General features: G+C 37.6%; 1 protein-coding gene across 1 annotated transcript in view; it reads right to left on the reverse strand.

Moving 5' to 3' along the window:
* Window positions 1-12,822, reverse strand: part of LOC138007379 (deformed epidermal autoregulatory factor 1 homolog) — a 14,925-nt gene extending 2,103 nt beyond the window's left edge. The window contains exons 1-7 of the mRNA XM_068854247.1: window positions 12,058-12,822; window positions 8,067-8,249; window positions 6,464-6,581; window positions 4,438-4,465; window positions 3,212-3,273; window positions 2,177-2,400; window positions 500-631 (exon numbers count right to left, since the gene is read on the reverse strand). Of these exons, the coding sequence (XP_068710348.1) occupies window positions 500-631; window positions 2,177-2,400; window positions 3,212-3,273; window positions 4,438-4,465; window positions 6,464-6,581; window positions 8,067-8,249; window positions 12,058-12,639 (1,329 nt within the window). The 5' untranslated portion in view covers window positions 12,640-12,822. The remainder of the gene's footprint in view (window positions 1-499; window positions 632-2,176; window positions 2,401-3,211; window positions 3,274-4,437; window positions 4,466-6,463; window positions 6,582-8,066; window positions 8,250-12,057) is intronic.
* Between the last annotated feature and the right edge of the window lie 6,403 nt (window positions 12,823-19,225).

The following is a 19,225-nucleotide window of genomic DNA, read 5'->3' on the forward strand; positions in this document are numbered from 1 at the left end:
AAGACAGACGAATATTTTATTCGGCCACCATCGTGAAAGAGGTGTATAATAGACAGATGTCCCTAGTTGGCTGCCAAAATGTGAACTGGCTCGAATGAAATCGACTGATACCTGGGTGACTAACATGTCTTTCGACAAACGGCATGATTAACATGCGTTCTCCTTCACCAAACGCAAAAAGTTTAGATAAAATTTTGTCTATTAGATAAACAACACAGTAACCTTCTTTCCACACTAAAACATTTAATGCTTCTGTACAGTATGCCTCTGGGGCCTAGAAATAGAGGTCGTTACAGTGCTGGGAAACAAATGAACTGTAGAAGACGACTGAATATTCTGGGTATCTTCACATAATTGCATCAATCTTGTGTACATGCAACCCGAAAAGCCAGTTAGTCATACACTGTAGGTTCTTTAAGTTCTGAAATTTCTTTGTTCTTCACAATATTTACCTGGTTATTTTTAAAAAGGGAAATAAAAAATGGGCATGCTGCCTGACCTCTTTCTTTTCAGCTTCAGCCTGTAGTTTCACTTGTGTTATAGCAGCATCTTTGGCTGCCTCAGCCTGTATCTTAGCATGTTCAATCATTCCCTTTAACTGCTGAGCGGTATTCAGTAACGAGTTCACCATCTGCAAGTACATTCAGTGAGACCACAAAAATTCAATAAGATTACAAGACTGAATTCTACGTTGAAAATGGATATAATAAATACAACCATCCTTTCATGCCCTTTGTAAACTGAAAATATTTTGGTGGAGTTTTTTGCAGTTGACTACAAAAGCAGTAGTTCAAAAACGTCACCTCCACCACCAAATGCAAGCTCTTTGACTTAAAATACAAAGCTTTCATTCTAGTCCAAATCATGCATCAAATTAAGAGTGCAGCACGTTTTGAAGCAAGCAATTCCATATTCTTTTTTTCTCAAACTCACCAGCGGGGCAAATACACTGTATGTACATCCATCTTATGATATACTTTCCCGGATAAATAATTTTGGGTTGCCCGGGCAAAAATGCGGAAGTATAGAAAATGGTTGATAAAATTACTTGTAACTTGAGCATTCGCATTTTACTTTATGCTCTCGTCAGAAATTACGAATTTTGACTCCGGAGTATGATGTTATTTGCACCGTGGGAACCCGGTTTACAGGTCCATATCTGCCAAGGCAAAACGTACTTGAATGTAGCTTACAAAGTTACTATTCAAAGACCAAAAGTTTCAACGCTCCTGTCTAGTGTCTTCCTTTTATATGCTACCAAGATTTTGGTTCGTAAGCAGCAGGTTCTGCTTCACTTGTTTTCCTTTTTGCCGGGAGCTGGCGAAACACCTGAAACACCTTGCAACTAACCCCACATTATCAGCTGAGACCATGAGTCACCTTTGCTCGACTTGCTAACACCCATGCCAGCGGTTAGATACATGAAAATTGAGCCTGCAATCGTTTCATGGAAAATAATGCGTGGTCAAAGATGGTGCCCAAGCCCAAACTGGAGATTTTATTGCTGAGGAAAGCTGCACACTGGAAGTTTCCATTGAACGAAAAGAGATCAGAACGAAAGTACATTCCATATTATAACACTTCATGGCATTCTTGAAAAGACTTTTTTTAGAACTTTACTCATCCAACAACCTTTGGAGTTATTATACTCATCCGGACGGGTTTTTAGTCGTCTGGGACGACCAGACGACTGTGAATGAGGATACCTGGTTGAAATTTTGAATTATTATTCAACCCATTGTGACAATCCCCAAATATGGTCATAGCACGCATAACAATAGTCGTGTGTACTCAACAGATATCCTGCGATATACGTAATTTTGTGCGTCGCGGAGAAAAATGGTAGTTTTTCCAATAAACATAGAAAATTGTGCTTTGTCATCAATGTGTTGAATAATAAAACCATTATCCTGCTCAATCTTGCGGAATATTGCTTGATTTTAGCTGACTCGGCCTACGGCCTCGTTGGCTAAGTATCAGGTGATATTACCCGCAATTTCACAGGATAATTATTGTTAAAACTAATGTTTATCAATGGCATTACATTTTCGCTTGTAATTTTCTGACAACAAATAATAAGTGATGTTATGTTGAGCATAAGGGTTAGATGCCAATTTGCCGTATTCAATACATACATGTAATGAGGTAGAAAAATCAAATAAAGAAAGTTTCTTGCCTCCTCAATGTGCCACCAGTGTCTCCTCTGATCAGCCATTCCATCTGCTGATACAAGGGGAGTAATCGGCAATGTTACGGTAATAGTCTGACTTTCAGGCCGAACAGCTTGTGACATCGCTGGGGGACAGGTAGTCATCATGGGTGTGAGAGGAGTGGCAGGTGTATGTGGTGGTACAACACTAGTCACACAGCTACTTACAGTCACAAGACCACCAGGCAATTCTGAAGAGAAGACAAAACAGAAAAAACATGTTGCTTATTTCAAGGGCTGCCAGTAAGTCAGACAAAGAAAATAATTATATAAACAGAGGCAGTGTGCAGTACTGAATAGAGAAGAACTCAGATACATGTAACCTTCCCAATGAACAATCCTCCACAATAAAAATTCTTGTTTATTCCCCTTTGATAAAATTGGTATAAATTTCATTCATCTACCACTTTTTTTACAAAGAAACAAGCCTCCAGCAGTCCCTTTTATATTAATCGAGCTGTACACTCGTTGAGTATATTGTGTTTTAATTTGTCACGCAATCAAGAGGGCCTTTAAATTCAGCCATTTGTCTTGATTGCGTGACAAAACAAGATTGACCGAAAGAATGCAGCTCAACTGAAATACATTGTAGAAGGGCCAACCTGCCAATTGTGTACACTGTACCTCCACGACTGAGAGCTACATGTACATTTGTAAGTTAACCCTATGAAATGCACCAGTACACATGTCACATATAGCTGTACATATACAAAATCATATAGAAGCCCTGAACGTGTATTTGAACCATATTACATCACTTGAGATGACTTTGTCATTGATCAACATTGATCAAGTACACAGCACTGAACCAAACTATTAGCAGTAAAATGTGTCTAACATGAGTATAAGACCATACACATATGCATATTGACATACATGTAAAATCATGTACATAGATGTACAAGTAGATGCATCCAAAACGCCACTGGTAAACAAAGTACATGTGTTCTAATCTAGTCATAGAGATGAGCAAGCTCTTAGGTGTTCCACAGCCAATTTTACCTGATGCATCCATAACAGTATGTTCTTCATTAGATGCAAAAGCTCCAGATGCTGAATCAACACTGTAAGTAACATCAAAATAATATAAATTACATCAAAACAAGAACTGCAATTGCAAAATTTAATTATTACTGGCCACATTTGCAAAAAGAGTTGAGACACTGACTGTTAATAACTGTACAATTCGCGTCATTCAAGTCAGCACATCCCCAAGCCCCCTTCCCCCCCAAGCAAAGTTGTTTCCATCTCCATCTGGCATTCATACTAAAGGATATCAACATTGAAAAAGGGCAGAGGGGAGGGAGGAAGAGGGGCTTTACAACGTAGGAAGAAGAGGTGAATGTTCGATTCAGTGTCTCAACCTTTTTGCAACTGCTTGTCAAAACAAAAACCTACAATTGCAAACTTTAATTATTAATCAATGATCATACATGTACATGTACAAATCAACTAGGAAAAAATAAAATCATACATTCGCCAAGTAATTTGGGACATCACGCAAGGTCCCCCTCCTCCTAATTGGACAACAAGGCTAAATCAGGTCTGCAATTTATGACTGTATGCGTAACAAGGCTTTGATTTTTAATGCCATAAACCTGCACCTCATTACATGCATTCATGCATTACATGTAAAACACAAAAAAAAATTGATCTTTTAACACCGGTGCATACACATGCAAGATACAGTAGGACTGATAACAAATACGTACATGTACCCTGTCAGGGACCGCAGAGTGTGTTTGAAAGTGGGGGGCTAGGTCTTGATATATATGTACATTGTACGAGTAGTGTCCCCCCCCCCCCCCCCCCAGCCTCAACCCCTCCCTCTCTACGGTGCCTGCCTGTACATGTAAAGTGGAATGATATACCATAAGTGAAGGAGAGCAAGTCCACAGGATCCAATCATGGAAGGTGCTGCCACAATGTACAGTACCTTTTAATTGCCTTTTTAATAAATTTCATTGGCAAAGCAGTTGTCAAATGCAAGGTTTGGAAGATTGTGATTGCAGTGCTAAGCTTAAAAGTGGTCAGTCTAGATTAATTCAACTGAATGTGCAAGATGCCTTGTTCAGTCCATTCACACCACACATACATGTAACTATTGAAAAACTAATGCACAGTTCCCAAGCTAGTGAAAAGCAAAAACAAAGATGTAAAGGATATGTACTGATGTACATGTATTGTATGTGTTAAGTACAAATCTTAAAATGAGCCAGCATAGTTACCTCACAGATCGCATCATAAACCCATGTGCTGTAACATAGAGAACAAAAAAATGTTAGCCCTTCTTTTGCAATTATTTTTGTAATTACATGGAATTGAAAATCTTCAAAAGTTTCTAACAGCACCATTCTTCAGTGTACATTGCTACCACTTCTGTTTTCTATTTATATAAATTAATGATTTACCCCTCTTGTTAAAGGACACCGAAGTCGACATATATGCCAATGACACAACGATCTGGTCGAACGGAACTAATTGTATAGATATTCAAAGTACTCTCAATGATAGTCTAGATAAGGCCAACAGTTGGTTTAAATTGAACAGGATGATACCAAACACAAAGAAGACCAAACACCTGCTGGTTGGTTCTGTTCAAAAGCTAAACCATAGCAGCGAGACTACAATGGAATTTATATCGATAACATCAAACTAGAGGAAGCGGCAGGAGAAAAGCTGCTCGGAGTTGTCATTGACTCAAACCTTTCATGGAATTTACACATTGACTATTTGATTAAAAAACTCTAGAATACAATGATGTCTCCTTAAAAGAGAAAAGGTTTATTTAACCTTTGCTTGCAGGAAAATGTTATATAATGCCCTCATAAAGCCAATACTAGAGTATTGTTGTACGGTCTGGGGTAACTGTACCGTTAATAATCTTCAAAGAGTTTTAAGACTACAGAAATGATGTGCTAGGCTAATTTTAGATGCTGATACTCATGAAAACTCAGTAAAGCTTTTTAACAAATTAGATTGGCTGCCTATAGACGATAATTATTACACGTATTAGGAAGCTTTGCATGCTTCATAAATTAATTCAAGGACATTGCCCAGCTTATTTTAATAATTACAAGTACATTGAATATATAAGTAATACCCATAATTATAACACGAGATCTGTTTCCAATAACAATATAACAACACCAGCCTGTAAAAGGAACTCTGGCCTTAGAACGTTTCATTCAAGTGCTTGCCGTTTGTGGAACACTCTTGATACCAAACTTGGGTCACTCTCCCATACTAATTTTAAAAATTACTTATTTAAACTTTACCGTAGCAGGAATTCCTTTATTGATCATTTTAAGATTTGTAAAACTTTTTAGTTTTATTAGTAGTTAATTAATCAATATTGTAATATTAGCAGTTCATTGTGTAAATTTAGTTGGTCAATCACAAAGGTAGTTAATTAATTAATCGATATGTTTTATTACTTGAATTGTAGGAGGGCTATTATGAAAACTACTGGGTGACCAGTAATCAATGTGCTTCACCCTCGTTAAATAAAGTTCTATTATCATTACTAATATTATTATTATGTTTATTTCAAGTTCAGAAAATCCTTTTACAATTAAGAAAATTGCGGACATAGTCTATGCAATTATCTACGTAACTTCGCTCTAACAATAGTACAATCTCTTTACAATCTCACAGTTTTGTGAAATGACCCATTTCTGACACTTCTTACAATATTTAGTCCTTCTGTAAGTCCTACTTCTGTTAGTTTTCTAATCAAGTTCGTGTGATATCCAGATAGAAAATCAAATACTACATTCACTTGCGTTATCTTATGGCCAGGGTTCATTCTTTTGAGACTGGATCTTAAATCCATATAATTATTTCTGTTTTCTTTTGATCTCTGTCATGGATTTCTCCAACATTGCAGACTGTTCTTTCAATATTATTATTATTATTATTATTATTATTATTATTATTATTATTATTATTATTATTATTATTATTATTATTATTATTATTATTATTATTATTATTATTATTATTATTATTATTATTATTATTATTATTATTATTATTATTATTATTATTATTATTATTATTATTATTATTATTATTATTATTATTATTATTATTATTATATTATTATTATTATTATTATTATTATTATTATTATTATTATTATTATTATTATTATTATTATTATTATTATTATTACCCAAAAATCAATTCCATGGGAGTAAACAAGACAACAATCAACGTGAATGGTGGCAGACAAGACAAAGTTACACATACCTTCACGTCTAGAAGTCTCAGAACTGAGGGACAAACTTTTCTTCAGTACTGGTGACCCGGATTGAGAGGATTCCCGCTTACGGCGTTTGTATGGAACAAACAACCTGATAGGGCCAGCCTGGTAAAATGTGATTGACGAAAATATTTTGTTCAAGAAAAAAAGATTATACTATTAGATATCAAAACTACAAAAAGGTGTACAATGCTACATGTACACCTGCACTTCCTGGATGAATTATTATTACCACTACCACCATGCAGCGGATAACTCTATAGTCACTTTTGAAAATTTACCACCTACACTTTAACAGTAAAAAACAAGGAACAGCACTGGCACCAAGTGCCATCTACATTGTTGAATTCTCCCTCTACATGTAATAATTATTTACGTTGTCTAAATCAACCTTACTTCACTTTAAGATCAAGCCCTCCACTTAAAAATGTGACATACAGAGTTGGTCTGCAGTTGCACAACTGCAACATTGTGATTTATGCACACAACTACTGTAACAGTGATTGAACTTATTGCGATTTTAACAATTAAATTAGAGAAAGACTTAGTGCTGTGAAATTTCTGTGAAATCATCCACAACATTACACAAAACAGTCTTCTGCTAAGTTGAACAAGCCCTTTAAACATGGCATCTGACAGGATGCAAGAAAAGATGTGAAGTCTGTTTGGAGAGAGTGACGAAGAGAAAGAGTTCAAAGGCTTCTAGTGATAAAAGGTTAGTGTCAGTAACACAAAACTGCTCCTTGAGCATCTGCCAAATCAGAAATTGTGCTAGCTTTCATATCCATACATGTGTATACGTGTACTTTAATTCAACATTTTAACATACCAAATATTTAGCTTTGTCAGTGCGTTTTTAATGCGTTTACAGGAAAAGAACAAACGCGAGTAACCACCAGTATCTGGGCTATTATATGAGCTAGCCCTTTTGTTAGTTAAACAATAGCTTAAACAGTTCCCAGTAAAGACAGTAATGTATTAAGAAGAAAAGTATTAAATTTCAGTCATTTTCTAATATTACTGTACCCCTATGAAATAGCAATCACATCGTCATTTGATAACAATTCATCTTCGCTGTTACATTTGTTGTTCCATGTAAGCTTAGACCACGAAGTTACTTTGTAATGCATATCAAAACTTGATAAAGGTAAATGTATTGTTGCGACCACTCTCACAAATTCCCGGCTTGGTCACTCATGAGGGCTTCGACTGGCCTTTTTCTAACGTTAACTTAAATGTACTGTAAAAGGCAAATGCTCGCTGCGAATGTTCAATAAGCACTCTCGAAATTTCGCATTGTCAGGACGAAATTTCGCCATGTCAGGACGAAATTTCGCCATGTCACGACGAAATTTCGCTACGTTACAACGAAATTCCGCTCGAATATTCGAGCGGCTGTTGCGAATTTTCGTTTTGATTGAAACAATAGGCGTTTCAAAATTTCGACGAAGTTCGAATGAAAATTCGTTTCACCCGAAATTTCGTTATATGTCGTCGAAAAGTAGCGAAAAGTGCCGAAAAGCGCGAAATTCGTTTGCATTCTTTTTGCACAGTACTGTAAATAGGGAAATACTAAGTTCTCTTTCTCACCAATGTGTCATCATCACAACAGGTTGCACACGTGCAGGAAATAGCGTGCGGAACAAGCACACCATCTTCAATCAGAGATTGAAGAGTACGTCCACCATATCGAATGCTACGCTTCCAATCCTTTGAAGATGCTCTTCCACAGCGAGCTTCAAATTCTGATGGCGTCATCCAGTGATCTTGATACTGTGTAGAAGTAGAACAAAAAAAATTAATTTAACAGTTAAACTTTTAAAAAACCGGTACATTTTTTGCCAACTGTCAATGCCTTGCACCTGGAACTCTATAAAATCAAAGGAGAACTGTGAAGAAGTTGAGGATACATTGCTTACAAAATGAGAGTTCTGTTGCGATCAGTTGCTTTCTGATCTTGTTGGGAAATATTGAATGAATTAGTGTTTGATTTTTATCTAAAAAGAATTGCATCATCATTGGCAGGCTACACCAGGTCAATTTAAATATCAGAAGGGTCCTCAACTATGTAAACAGCTCATATGAATGCCTCAGTTTGAGATAAGTAAAAACAAGGATTGTTTCAAAAACTTTTCAACCTGGAACGGATCAGGAAACATGCTGTACAAGTATTTAGTTGCATTTTATAGATGCAATAGAACCAGGTGAAAATAATCAGCAGACGGTGTTTTCGCCTCCTTTAAACTTTTTACGAAGTTTAAAAAAGCCTATGAAGTACCAGAGGATAGCCATTTAGCTAGGAAAGAATGAATTTGTGTTTGATTTTTATCGTAAACGAATGCTTCACTGTTCAACTACAACAAAATGATACCGAAAACATATGGATATTTCTCAACTTTTTAAAAACAACTATCAAGTGGTTTGAATCCTGTCTTTTACATTTAAGCACCTTTTACCTTTAGCATTTAAATATGTTATAAGTATACCTTATAGGTATTAAATATAACAAATAGAATGATGAAATAATAATAACAAACTAAAAGAGCAGTAGCTTGCGGCCTTTAATACATGTAGGTGAACACAGTTGTTACTGTCCATGGCAATCTCACAGCCTGTTCCTTTCCTAATACAAGTGGACCTGTGAACTTGGCAGATCGTCAAGCAAATATCTCTCCGCATTCATTTCAACACACATGGCACCTCAAGTCTTCCACCAAGCAATGGCTCAGTGACACATTCTGACGACTGCAATGAGTATCAATCCCATCGAAACAAAGAAAAGTCGAAGGATATTTCAACATATTACGTTGCGGCATTACTTCAGAAAATGAGACGTAAGAAAATCAATATTGTTCGCTGCCATATCAATTTGAATTCAACTGAGTGACAAATTGGTATATCTTCAGAAAAAAAAATCAATATTGGTCGTTGGCTTATCGATTAGTTTACATCTGAGTTGCTTACCAAATCAATTTTTCGGTTCATAAGAAAACATAGCTTACTCACTAGGTATAAATGGAATCGATGGAGTCACACAGTTAACACTTCATCAATTATATGCAACTGTCACATCGACCACTGTGGCCAAGACACCTTCAAAACAGGAGGGTTTGAAATGATCCGAACAGATGTGACAGTGCTAGATATTTGGCAAGTTTTTCCTTCTACTGTAAATTCGGATGATCCATTCTTTGAGAAGGACTTCATTTTAAACACAGAAACGATGAAAACTTATAACTCTTCTGGTGTCTGAGAGTTGTTAGAACAGCCCACAATAATGCACTGAACCATTTTTCAAGTTTCCCACGTTCAAGCAAGCGTGCGCAATGACATCATGCTTAGCGCCCAAGCCTGCTATAGTACAGCCAAAATGGAGGACTTCCATCGAGTGATCAACACTGATCTTTCCGGCCTCATAAAGACGTCAAAATGCAAGGAACCCCTCAAATATTCAAACATTCCCTTTAACTAAGGGTGCGTTCGATTGACCCTATTCCGGAATAAGAATATGTGGAGTGATGATTTAAAATGGTATATCTGGCGCTTTTGAAGCAACAAGGATAATAAAGATATGTTAAAATAGCATTTTAGCCAGTGTTTGATAATTTTAATGTGAATCTCCGTAAAAACCAAGGATTTATAATAACCTCTATTCCATGTATTCCTATTCCGGAATACGGTCAATCGAACGCGCCCTAAGCCAGGCACTACAAATTTGGCAAAGGAAAAAATATTCCATTTTTATCTTCAGTTCTCCTTTAAATATCCTGTAACCTGTTAATTTTCCCCTCGAATGTCCCATATCCCTATAATTTTTTACCTAAATATCCTGTATTCTGATAACCCCTAATGGGGCCCTCATTGTTTCCATTTGCAAATTTAGAAGAGAACTACTAATAAGAGATAACCTCTATTTCTGTTTTAACAACAAATACCTGTTAGTTAAATTACAGATGTATCTTTCTGGAAAATCTCTCCCCTTTTTCAGACGTTTACCCGTAGTTCACCTTAACTGCGGGGCAATTTGTGTTAACTGTTTGTGCATCCCATGGATATACCCTTACAGTATAGGTGTCTTGTTCAAATTTTGGAAGGGTGACAACAATATTGTAAAAGCCCATACAAGTCTAGCCTCCCACAAAGACGTTCTTAGGGCTTTGTCATGCACTCCTTCCCCATGACCATCTGCTGAAACGAAAAGTCATGGGGGAGGAACATGTGATGAAGCCCTACGAACGTCTGCATGGGAGGCTAATGCAAGTCACATGTGTCAAGTGTACAACTGGGAAATAATGAACAGTCCACTTCATTTCAATGAATAAATGCCTGATCCTGTTTTTTCTGCAATTCCCATGGTAGCAGAACATAAACTTTAAAAAAGACTTGCAGTCAACTATACGCACTCTAATTTATGTGAAATGTCACATAATGCATCAAAATGGCCGGCGTAAACTCGCGTTTTGCCAATATTTCTGAATCAAAAATGCTGAGAATACAAAGAGAGCCACAAAACTTGGCCTGAAAGTTTTCAAAGGTAAGAGAAGACTTCAAATTTTTGCCAACCAGTGTTTAACTTTGTTTTCCAGATTATTGCTTTCAATTTCCATTTCAAATGAGCTTCTTAAACTTTGATCGAACAGTGAAAATGTTTTAACCAGGAGACTGTCGATTTAGGTTGCTGATTTCAACAGTGTTAATAATGACCATTAATTTTTGCTAGTTGAAATGAGATGTCAATTAAATCGATTTTTTTGTTCTGCAAATGTTGAGATCAAGTGTTGCTGAGATCTCTTAGTGTGTATATACCAACACAATAATTCTTTGCACATCAGTATACATTCTGCCACTATTAGGAGTTTTCAGGAGAAGGGATAACTGACAAAATAATTATCAAAGGATTTACATCCCTGGCAACTAGTGATGAACAGTAATGCATCATTTATCAGTCCAAAATTTAGGCAAGATGTCCAAGATTTGCTCCCAAGCTCTTTAATTTGGTCAACCGCTTGTGTATTAGTTTATCTCTTCAAAAATGGGTCGCTTTACACTTTAAAATTGCCCCTTATTATCAAATTCCAAAACCCAAGTAATTTAAGGATAAGGGATAACTGCCCCAGGAATTTTAGGGATAAGGGCCCCACCTCAATTTAAAAGAAATGAATTTTTCATTATTTTTAGTGACATTTTCAGGGCTTAGCTATGAGGTGGTCAGTGGGGAGAGGAGTTGACTAATGGGTTGAGAGGGAGGTCAGAGTTTTGTCCAAACCCCACCATTTCTCATGGGAGAGAAATCTAAACATATTACCTCACCCGAAGCAATATATCACTATCATTATAATATTTCTACTCAACAGTAAATCTGCCAATCCCAGTAAGGAAGAACAGAAAAAGATTAAAATACGCTTTTCACTCTCAATATTAGGAAAAGTTATTCCTTTGCTGGATAAATACACAATTCAAAAACACTTTGACGACAATTTAATTCACACGCACAACAAAGGAGTTTCGTCTTGCAATAGTCTCTTAACACGCACGCAAATTAACAAAACGAAAACAATGGACTCAATATCCCATTTCTCACCTTTATGCACTTCCCACGGCCTCCGGATCCCAACTTGTTTTTATACAGCTCTGCCGATTCGTTTCTACAGCGAACAATGAGAACCTCCGTGTTTAAAGCTCCATCCCACGGCGATTTTCCCTGGGTGTCGTATTTTGCCCGTGATAAAGGCGAATCTTCGTCATGTTGATTCCCAGTGGAAATTTCATCCTGCTCCCCATGTTGAATTGCCGCAACGGCTTGTGAATCTTGCAAATTCGGGCTCGACGACCTTGTGGAATGAGCTGGACTGTCTGCAATAACTTCCTGGATAGGTTGCAGAGTAGACTGTGAACTTTGAATGTGCGTTGCCGACGGAGCGGGTGTAGCGAAACTAAGGCTAACGTTCCCGTTCGCGACTTTTACGACTTGCACTTCGCATTGTGGATGACCGCCAACATTCGCACTCGAAGCCTCTTCGCCTGGATGGAAGACAGCATTTGCAGCCGTTTCGTGTTCAGTCGGGATGTGCTCGGCGATAGCGATTTGCTCGCTGACTTCAGATAACGAAGACACAACCGATAATCCTTCGCTCGGCCTCGGAACGACAACGTTGTCATCCATTGTCTCGTGTTGAGGAAGCAAGGCTGACCTATACTTTACAGCTGAAAAGCTTCAGGAACTACTGGTAACGTAAAAATACGCTACTAATTTGCCCCTTTAATTTAAAATGCTGAATTCCAATCTTTTCAAGCTGAGATGGGCCTGAATTTGGACCGGTCCTGTGACTTCGTTCTTCACTTGTCTGCTGGGGGTCTTTTGTATTCGTGGCCGACGAAACGTGACTAATTACCAGTCCCCCTGTTCTACAATCTATTCTTTCATCCACAGTGCAGCATACATTTTAAGTTAGTACTGATATAAATCTGAGCAGAAGAAAAATGCAGAAAGATAACTCACTTCCTGATTCATCTAAATCTTTTGGTTCTTTACTTAGAAACAAACCCCAGGCCTGGACAATTAATGGAGAACTCCTTGACTGGCTGCGCAGTTACCTTGACAACAGAAAACAATATACTGTCCTAAATCAGAGGTCGTAGATGCTGTAGCATCAGATCTTAACAATGTTAAATCTAGAATACCGCAGGGTTTTGCTCTAGGACCGACTTTTTTTTCTCTTTACTCATGTGATTTACCTAAAGCTCTAACCTCTGCCACAACTTACATGTATGCTGATGATACTACTCTATATTGCATTGGCGATTCAATCAACGCTGTAACTTCCGAACTTAACAAAGCTTTGGAAGAGCTTCCATTCTGGTGCGAAACAAACTCCCTTGTGCTTCATCCAAAGAAATGTGAAGCAATGATTCTCCATCGTGGAAGATTCACTGGCCCATTGCAAGAGTTAACGTTGGCCCAGCACACCATCAAATGGGTTTCACACTCTGTCTATAAGGTGTATTGATAGAAGATCAACCAAACCGGTCCAAACATGTCAGTGTTGTTAAAAAAGGCTTCGTTGATAAGTTAAACTTGTTAAAACATAGCAGATTTCTTCCAAAGAATATGCTTTTAGACTTGTATTTTAGAGTTATTATGCCGTCGATCGTATATGGTATATCAGTATGGGGAGGTCTCACAAATAAGGAACGTTTTAAGAAATTAATTAGAAGCACTGCATTGTAGAGCTGCGAGAATTATTCTTGAGCTACCTTAGGAGATGTCTAATGCAGATGTTATGAAAAAGGCTAATTGGTCTTCTTTAGCCCATATGTACAAAATTAGCTTAGCTAAGCTTCTGCATAAATTCCACAGTAACCTGACTCCAGAACATGAGCTATGTCAGCTTTTATCATAAGAACCATGATAACATTAAGCGATACCAATTTAGGGAAAGCTGAAAATTGATGACGCTCGTTTTAACACCAACTTTATGAGGAACTCTGTAGCTCGAAGAGGTGCAATAGTTTGGAACACGTTGGTTCCCCAACTTAATGGCGATATAGACAATGTTTAGAAATACGCGATCATGGCAAGACGGTCAAAGGCTCTGCTACACCTAAATTTCGACTGCATCTCCCCTCAAACATTAAACAGAAGGGAGGAAGATTTCAAATATAATTAGTGTTAATAATTAGCCGATATCAGAGTACCACCTTGTATTTTAGAATTTTAAGCTTTTCTCGTTTTAGACTTGTAAGATATTTTGCTAGTATTTTAAACCGTAAGTAGCTATATGATTTTAGCTGATGTATATCCTATTTGTTAATTCTCTAATTGATCAAGTTATTTTGCCTAACTAATTAGACACGACCCCACAAGCGAAGCGTCGCTTTAAATACATATCTTGTATAAATAAAGATTATTGATTGATTGATTGATTGATTGATCGATTGATTGACAGCTGTCACAGAACTGACAACAAGTTTCCCGAAGTTTCCTAAATTTGGTCACACAATAAAAAGTCTTAATTAAGTAGCAGTAATCAAGGATTAGGGTAGGGAGGTGCATTCGATTCCTGTTTTATCTTCGACGAGGCATTTGAAAGTAGTTGTATATATTGGGGAGAATCGTTTTCAGTACCCTTTTCTAGTATTTATTCAATAATGAAAGCATCACACTGTGGGTATTTTGACTGTTATCTTGTTACTAATAATTTTATTAAACACAAATATGTGTTATAATGCAATATCAGTTTTGTATCATTTACCCTTCTTGCTAGATAGCCACACAGCGGGACTCCCCAGCGTGTACCGCGTGGGATACTGCTGGACGGTAACCCATCACCACGTCCAACAGGATTTGACTTGTCTCACTATCACATGAGATCGACGTATTTGTGCCAGAACAAGATGGCGTCCAAACACGGAATTGTATGGCATCAATATCGATACCCGAGGAACATCCCGCCGCACTGGCACGATCAGAATACGTTCTCCTCGCAATTAACGACGCGAAGATCGAGGTAACCTCGAAAATGTGGTCTGAGGTTTCATTTGTCAATTCGTTCCTTCCTTTATTCTCCTCATCAAAGCTTTGTTCTTTACAGTAGCACACAGTACTGAAAACCCCGTTTTCAAGTTGTTTTTTTCGTGATGCAAAGGAGGGAATCAAAAGTGACGGTCCGCAGCGGTGCTTGACATGCCTTGTCCAGAATGCGCTACTTTCCCATTCCCATAATGCAATACGTGTTGGGCGGTTCTTTGCATTTACTCTTGGGACTGCATAATGCCTCAGTGAATTGGATATCCATTGTTTTAATGCAAATAACGCCCCAAGATGAACTGTATTATGGGATTTGTGAAAATAGCGAAGACACCTTTTAGAAAACAAAACCCGGCATCCTGGAAATTGGGTGAAACGTTCAGTGACGAAATATGAGGATTCCGATAGAGAGCCTAATATTTGAAAGTAAATCTGCACATACTTTAAATGATGGAGATAATATTGAGAGCCCTCCTACTCTCCCTCTTGAAGATTAGAGATCTTGTTCATTTCAATTCTGAACAAATTTATCTGTAAAATTTTCAGTTCAGTCCACAAGGAAGTGACGTCTTAATTTGTAGGAAACTAAAATGTGATTTCAGAAACTTCAATAACCTAAAGCAAATGTATATGGTACTCTCTATCCCCCCGGTCTATTTTGCTTTTGTTTTCCAAAAACAAGACTTTCATCAATATTCATGAAAGCCCTTAATCCACCTCACATTCACCTCTTATGGAGTAACCTCTTGGAGAAATATTTTGATGTAGATTTTGGAAATCTGCTCAGGTTGTCGAAACTTTAGTCACCAGGGGCCCGTTTCTCGAAAGTCCCGAAAAGCCATCTGTGAAATTGCCAACCGCTTGTTTTGGAAAGCCGGTCTTTTAACAAGTTTTCAAGGTAACAAAAAGAAAAATAACTGTGACGTTTGACAAATTAAATCCTCTCCGTTCTTGAGATACAAAGGGAATTGTGACACCCGAAAATGGCCCGTAAAGTTTCGGGACTTTCGAGAAACGGCCCCCAGTTCCGATCCCGCTAAAAATGAGGAGCATGCTTTCAGGCAATAATTATTGTTTAAGGACGTTCGCGCGAAAAATTTTCAACATTGATTTTTTTCTGAAACTTTTACCACTGTAAGATGATGAGTTAGTTATGTCAGAAATGTAAAAAAAATGGGGAGTCACCGACTTCGTTTTGGAGAGAACATGCCCGGAAAAACACCCAAAATGTGACAAAATCGGGCTTCGTTAGCGAATAAGGCCAGTGTCTGTAAACCCAAATATATTGCAATTAAATCTTTGAAGTGAAATCTTCTCTGCCAAATATTGTTTAAGTGGACTTATTAAGTGAATTTAGTCAACTGGTGAGGTTCCTTAAAGATCAAGTTCGCATTTAGCGGCCACAGTTTCACTCGTCTTGCAGCCGCAAGATGGCAAGATTTGATGTCCCGTAAGCAGAAATCTTGAAATTTTTTTAACTTCCCACATTGATTTTTTGTTCATTTTTGGACAACGTGGAGATAATTGTAAATAAAATCCGTTTCTGGAAAGAAAAATAGGGGTCACCGAACGTCCAAGACCGTTAAATCCAGGCAAAGCTATAACAATGGCCTTTTGCCCTATCATTTCTCATTTTATTACTTAGCGCGCGCGCTCGTGTATGACGTGGTGTGTGCATTTGCGTGCGCGGTAAGGATGCGCAGAAACAAATTGGCGCGAACGTCCTTAAGGAGGCTCGAAAGGGTTTCCAGCTGAGCGCGCGGCGCGTAAGCCACACACGCAATTCGTAAGCTGCTCTCGTCAGCTCGTGATTCAAATGGGTCAAAAGAAATAAGCAAATACCACTAATTTCGCTCACCTTTCTTCTAGTTCCTATAGACATATATATAAATAGACATCTCATATTCATGAAAACTACGAAAATTCTACACAAACGGTTTAATGGTCACTTAAATCCGTTTGTGTTGACTTTTAGCTCAACTCGCGCGTGCACTCGAATGAGCGGGTGACGCATGCGTAAATGCCGATCTTGTAACCCCCTCATTTTTTCTGATTTTGCAACTTTACTCGTTTATATCTCTGCTTCCGGACGGTGAGTTTTTTTCATTTTTTGCATGTTAGCTTAGATTAATTTAAAACGTTTGTCTTTCAAATTTAAAAAAATTCTGTAGGTGAAAAAAAAAAATTAGAGGCTCATTTCAAAAAAGCTTATTTTTCTGAAAAACTGACTTACCGATTTTGTTGAATTTGAAATATTTTAGAGAGTATTTCTAACATTATTTGGTAACACTAAGTGGGAAAATTTCACCGTCCCGTTTCTTGAAAAAAGGCAACATATGTTGATTTTAAACAAAGAAATGGCTAATATCGTTGCCATGGTAACGTTATTTTGTAGGAAAATATAATGTGAGAAATCTACGATGGGTACTTAATACCCTGGCCAAATTTGGCCTTGATATGATTACCCTAACTATATCTCAGGACAGAATATGTTTATTTGATTGAAAAAAGGAGAAACTATTTCGAGATTCCCTGGTTTTGCATTGCGCCACCCTACTGCGCATAATTTCTTGCGTCATTGGCGCGCGTATTAGCTCGCGTACATTGATAAAATGGCGGATTTTCACTGACGCCGAGCTTAATCTGTTAAGTCAAGAAATGGCTTTTTTCTCCTGAACGAGCACGGTGACCCCCTCATTTTAATGGTGTTATGTACTCGTAATAGGTACACGGAAAACATATTGTAGGGAGAAAAAAAGTTGGATGGTAAAAGTTGTAGTATATGTAAATGACGTGAAAACTGCATTCGGAGCCAAACAGTGAGTGTCAGGTGGATGATGTAGCGGTCAAATTTGCTAACATTTTTTTTTTTTTGCAAGATCAAGCAATTTGAAATCACTTTAGTGAACGATTTTTTCCCGAACAAACAAGCAGGCTCAAGTTTTCAGTATATTCAGTAGCTTTTGCTATATAACAACAATTTTTCCTGGTTGAGCAAGTTTCGAACGCTTCTCGCATAATTCGGAAAAAAAACCAATAAAGGGCATGCAGCGCGAAAATAAGCACGGTGACCCCATCTTTTTACTGCAATTTTTTTAATGTCTGTGCATGAATATCATGAATTGTGCCAAGTTTGACAGAAATCTGGATAGTGTGTCATTTTCAAGGGAATTACCTTAACTAAAAGAGTCAACTTTATTTACACGAAGTGTGTGGGGCGTTGGGTCTGACAAATGAAATACTATTGAATGCAGTAAGCGTTGATTGTCCCTCCTTTTTCAATGCCAATTTCGAACTTGCCACTAGAATGCGCGAGAATTAAATCAAATAGAGTAGAATATAATAAAATGGAATAAACTGTGTTTTATATGGAAACATTGCAGTAAAAACTAAAATTGCGCCTCTTACAATTTTAATCAAATATGCAACTACAATTAAAATATATTATGGTCTACTTAAAAAAAATGTTTTTTAGTCAATAACATGCTTTTTTCGAGCTCTTGATAATGAAAGATTTTCGAAATCTTTTGGTCTAACAACTGGCTGAGCAAACCTCCTCTGCTTCCTCAACTCGCATGGACTTTTACTCGAGTGACTAGTAGGAGGCAAAAATCTGGCAAGAAGGATTGCTTACAGCAGATTGAAATAGCTGTTCTGTTAAGCTCTCCTGGTGGGCTTTAATGGGCTCCAGCCCTGCAAGCTGAAAGCGTCTGAGTATTGCACCCTGGGAAAAATACATGAAGGCCTTCCTTTGCACTCTTTCTAGCTCGACTTGAGGGTACTTAGGTAATCCAGAGTGGAAGACAGGGCAAGCGTAATATAACGAAGACCTAATGCATGCGCAATAATACGCTACAAGATCTGCTGTTGCAACACGCGCACGCTTTAGCTGTAAGAGAAAATACAGTTTCTTAGACGCTTTCGATTCTTAACAAGATCTTCGATAAGGTCATTCCACGTTAACGCATCATTTATTTCCAAGCCGAGTGCTCTGTATGGCTTTGCCGGATAGGAGTTCAATCTATACAAATCCTTGGGAGCTAAGGGGAATCACGACTAAACGTGATAGTTAGCTCTTTGGTCTTATCACTCGAACATTTTCCTTGGACCAATAATAAATCTACTGCTTCTTGTGAATTGTTTTGATGTCCTTTAGGTATGGTCTCGGATACTCTTGTGTATCATCAACATATTTCCACATGTCGAAGATACTTGGAACAGA

This window comes from Montipora foliosa, chromosome 6, assembly GCF_036669935.1.
Source record: "Montipora foliosa isolate CH-2021 chromosome 6, ASM3666993v2, whole genome shotgun sequence".
NCBI classification, from domain to species: Eukaryota; Metazoa; Cnidaria; class Anthozoa; order Scleractinia; family Acroporidae; genus Montipora; species Montipora foliosa.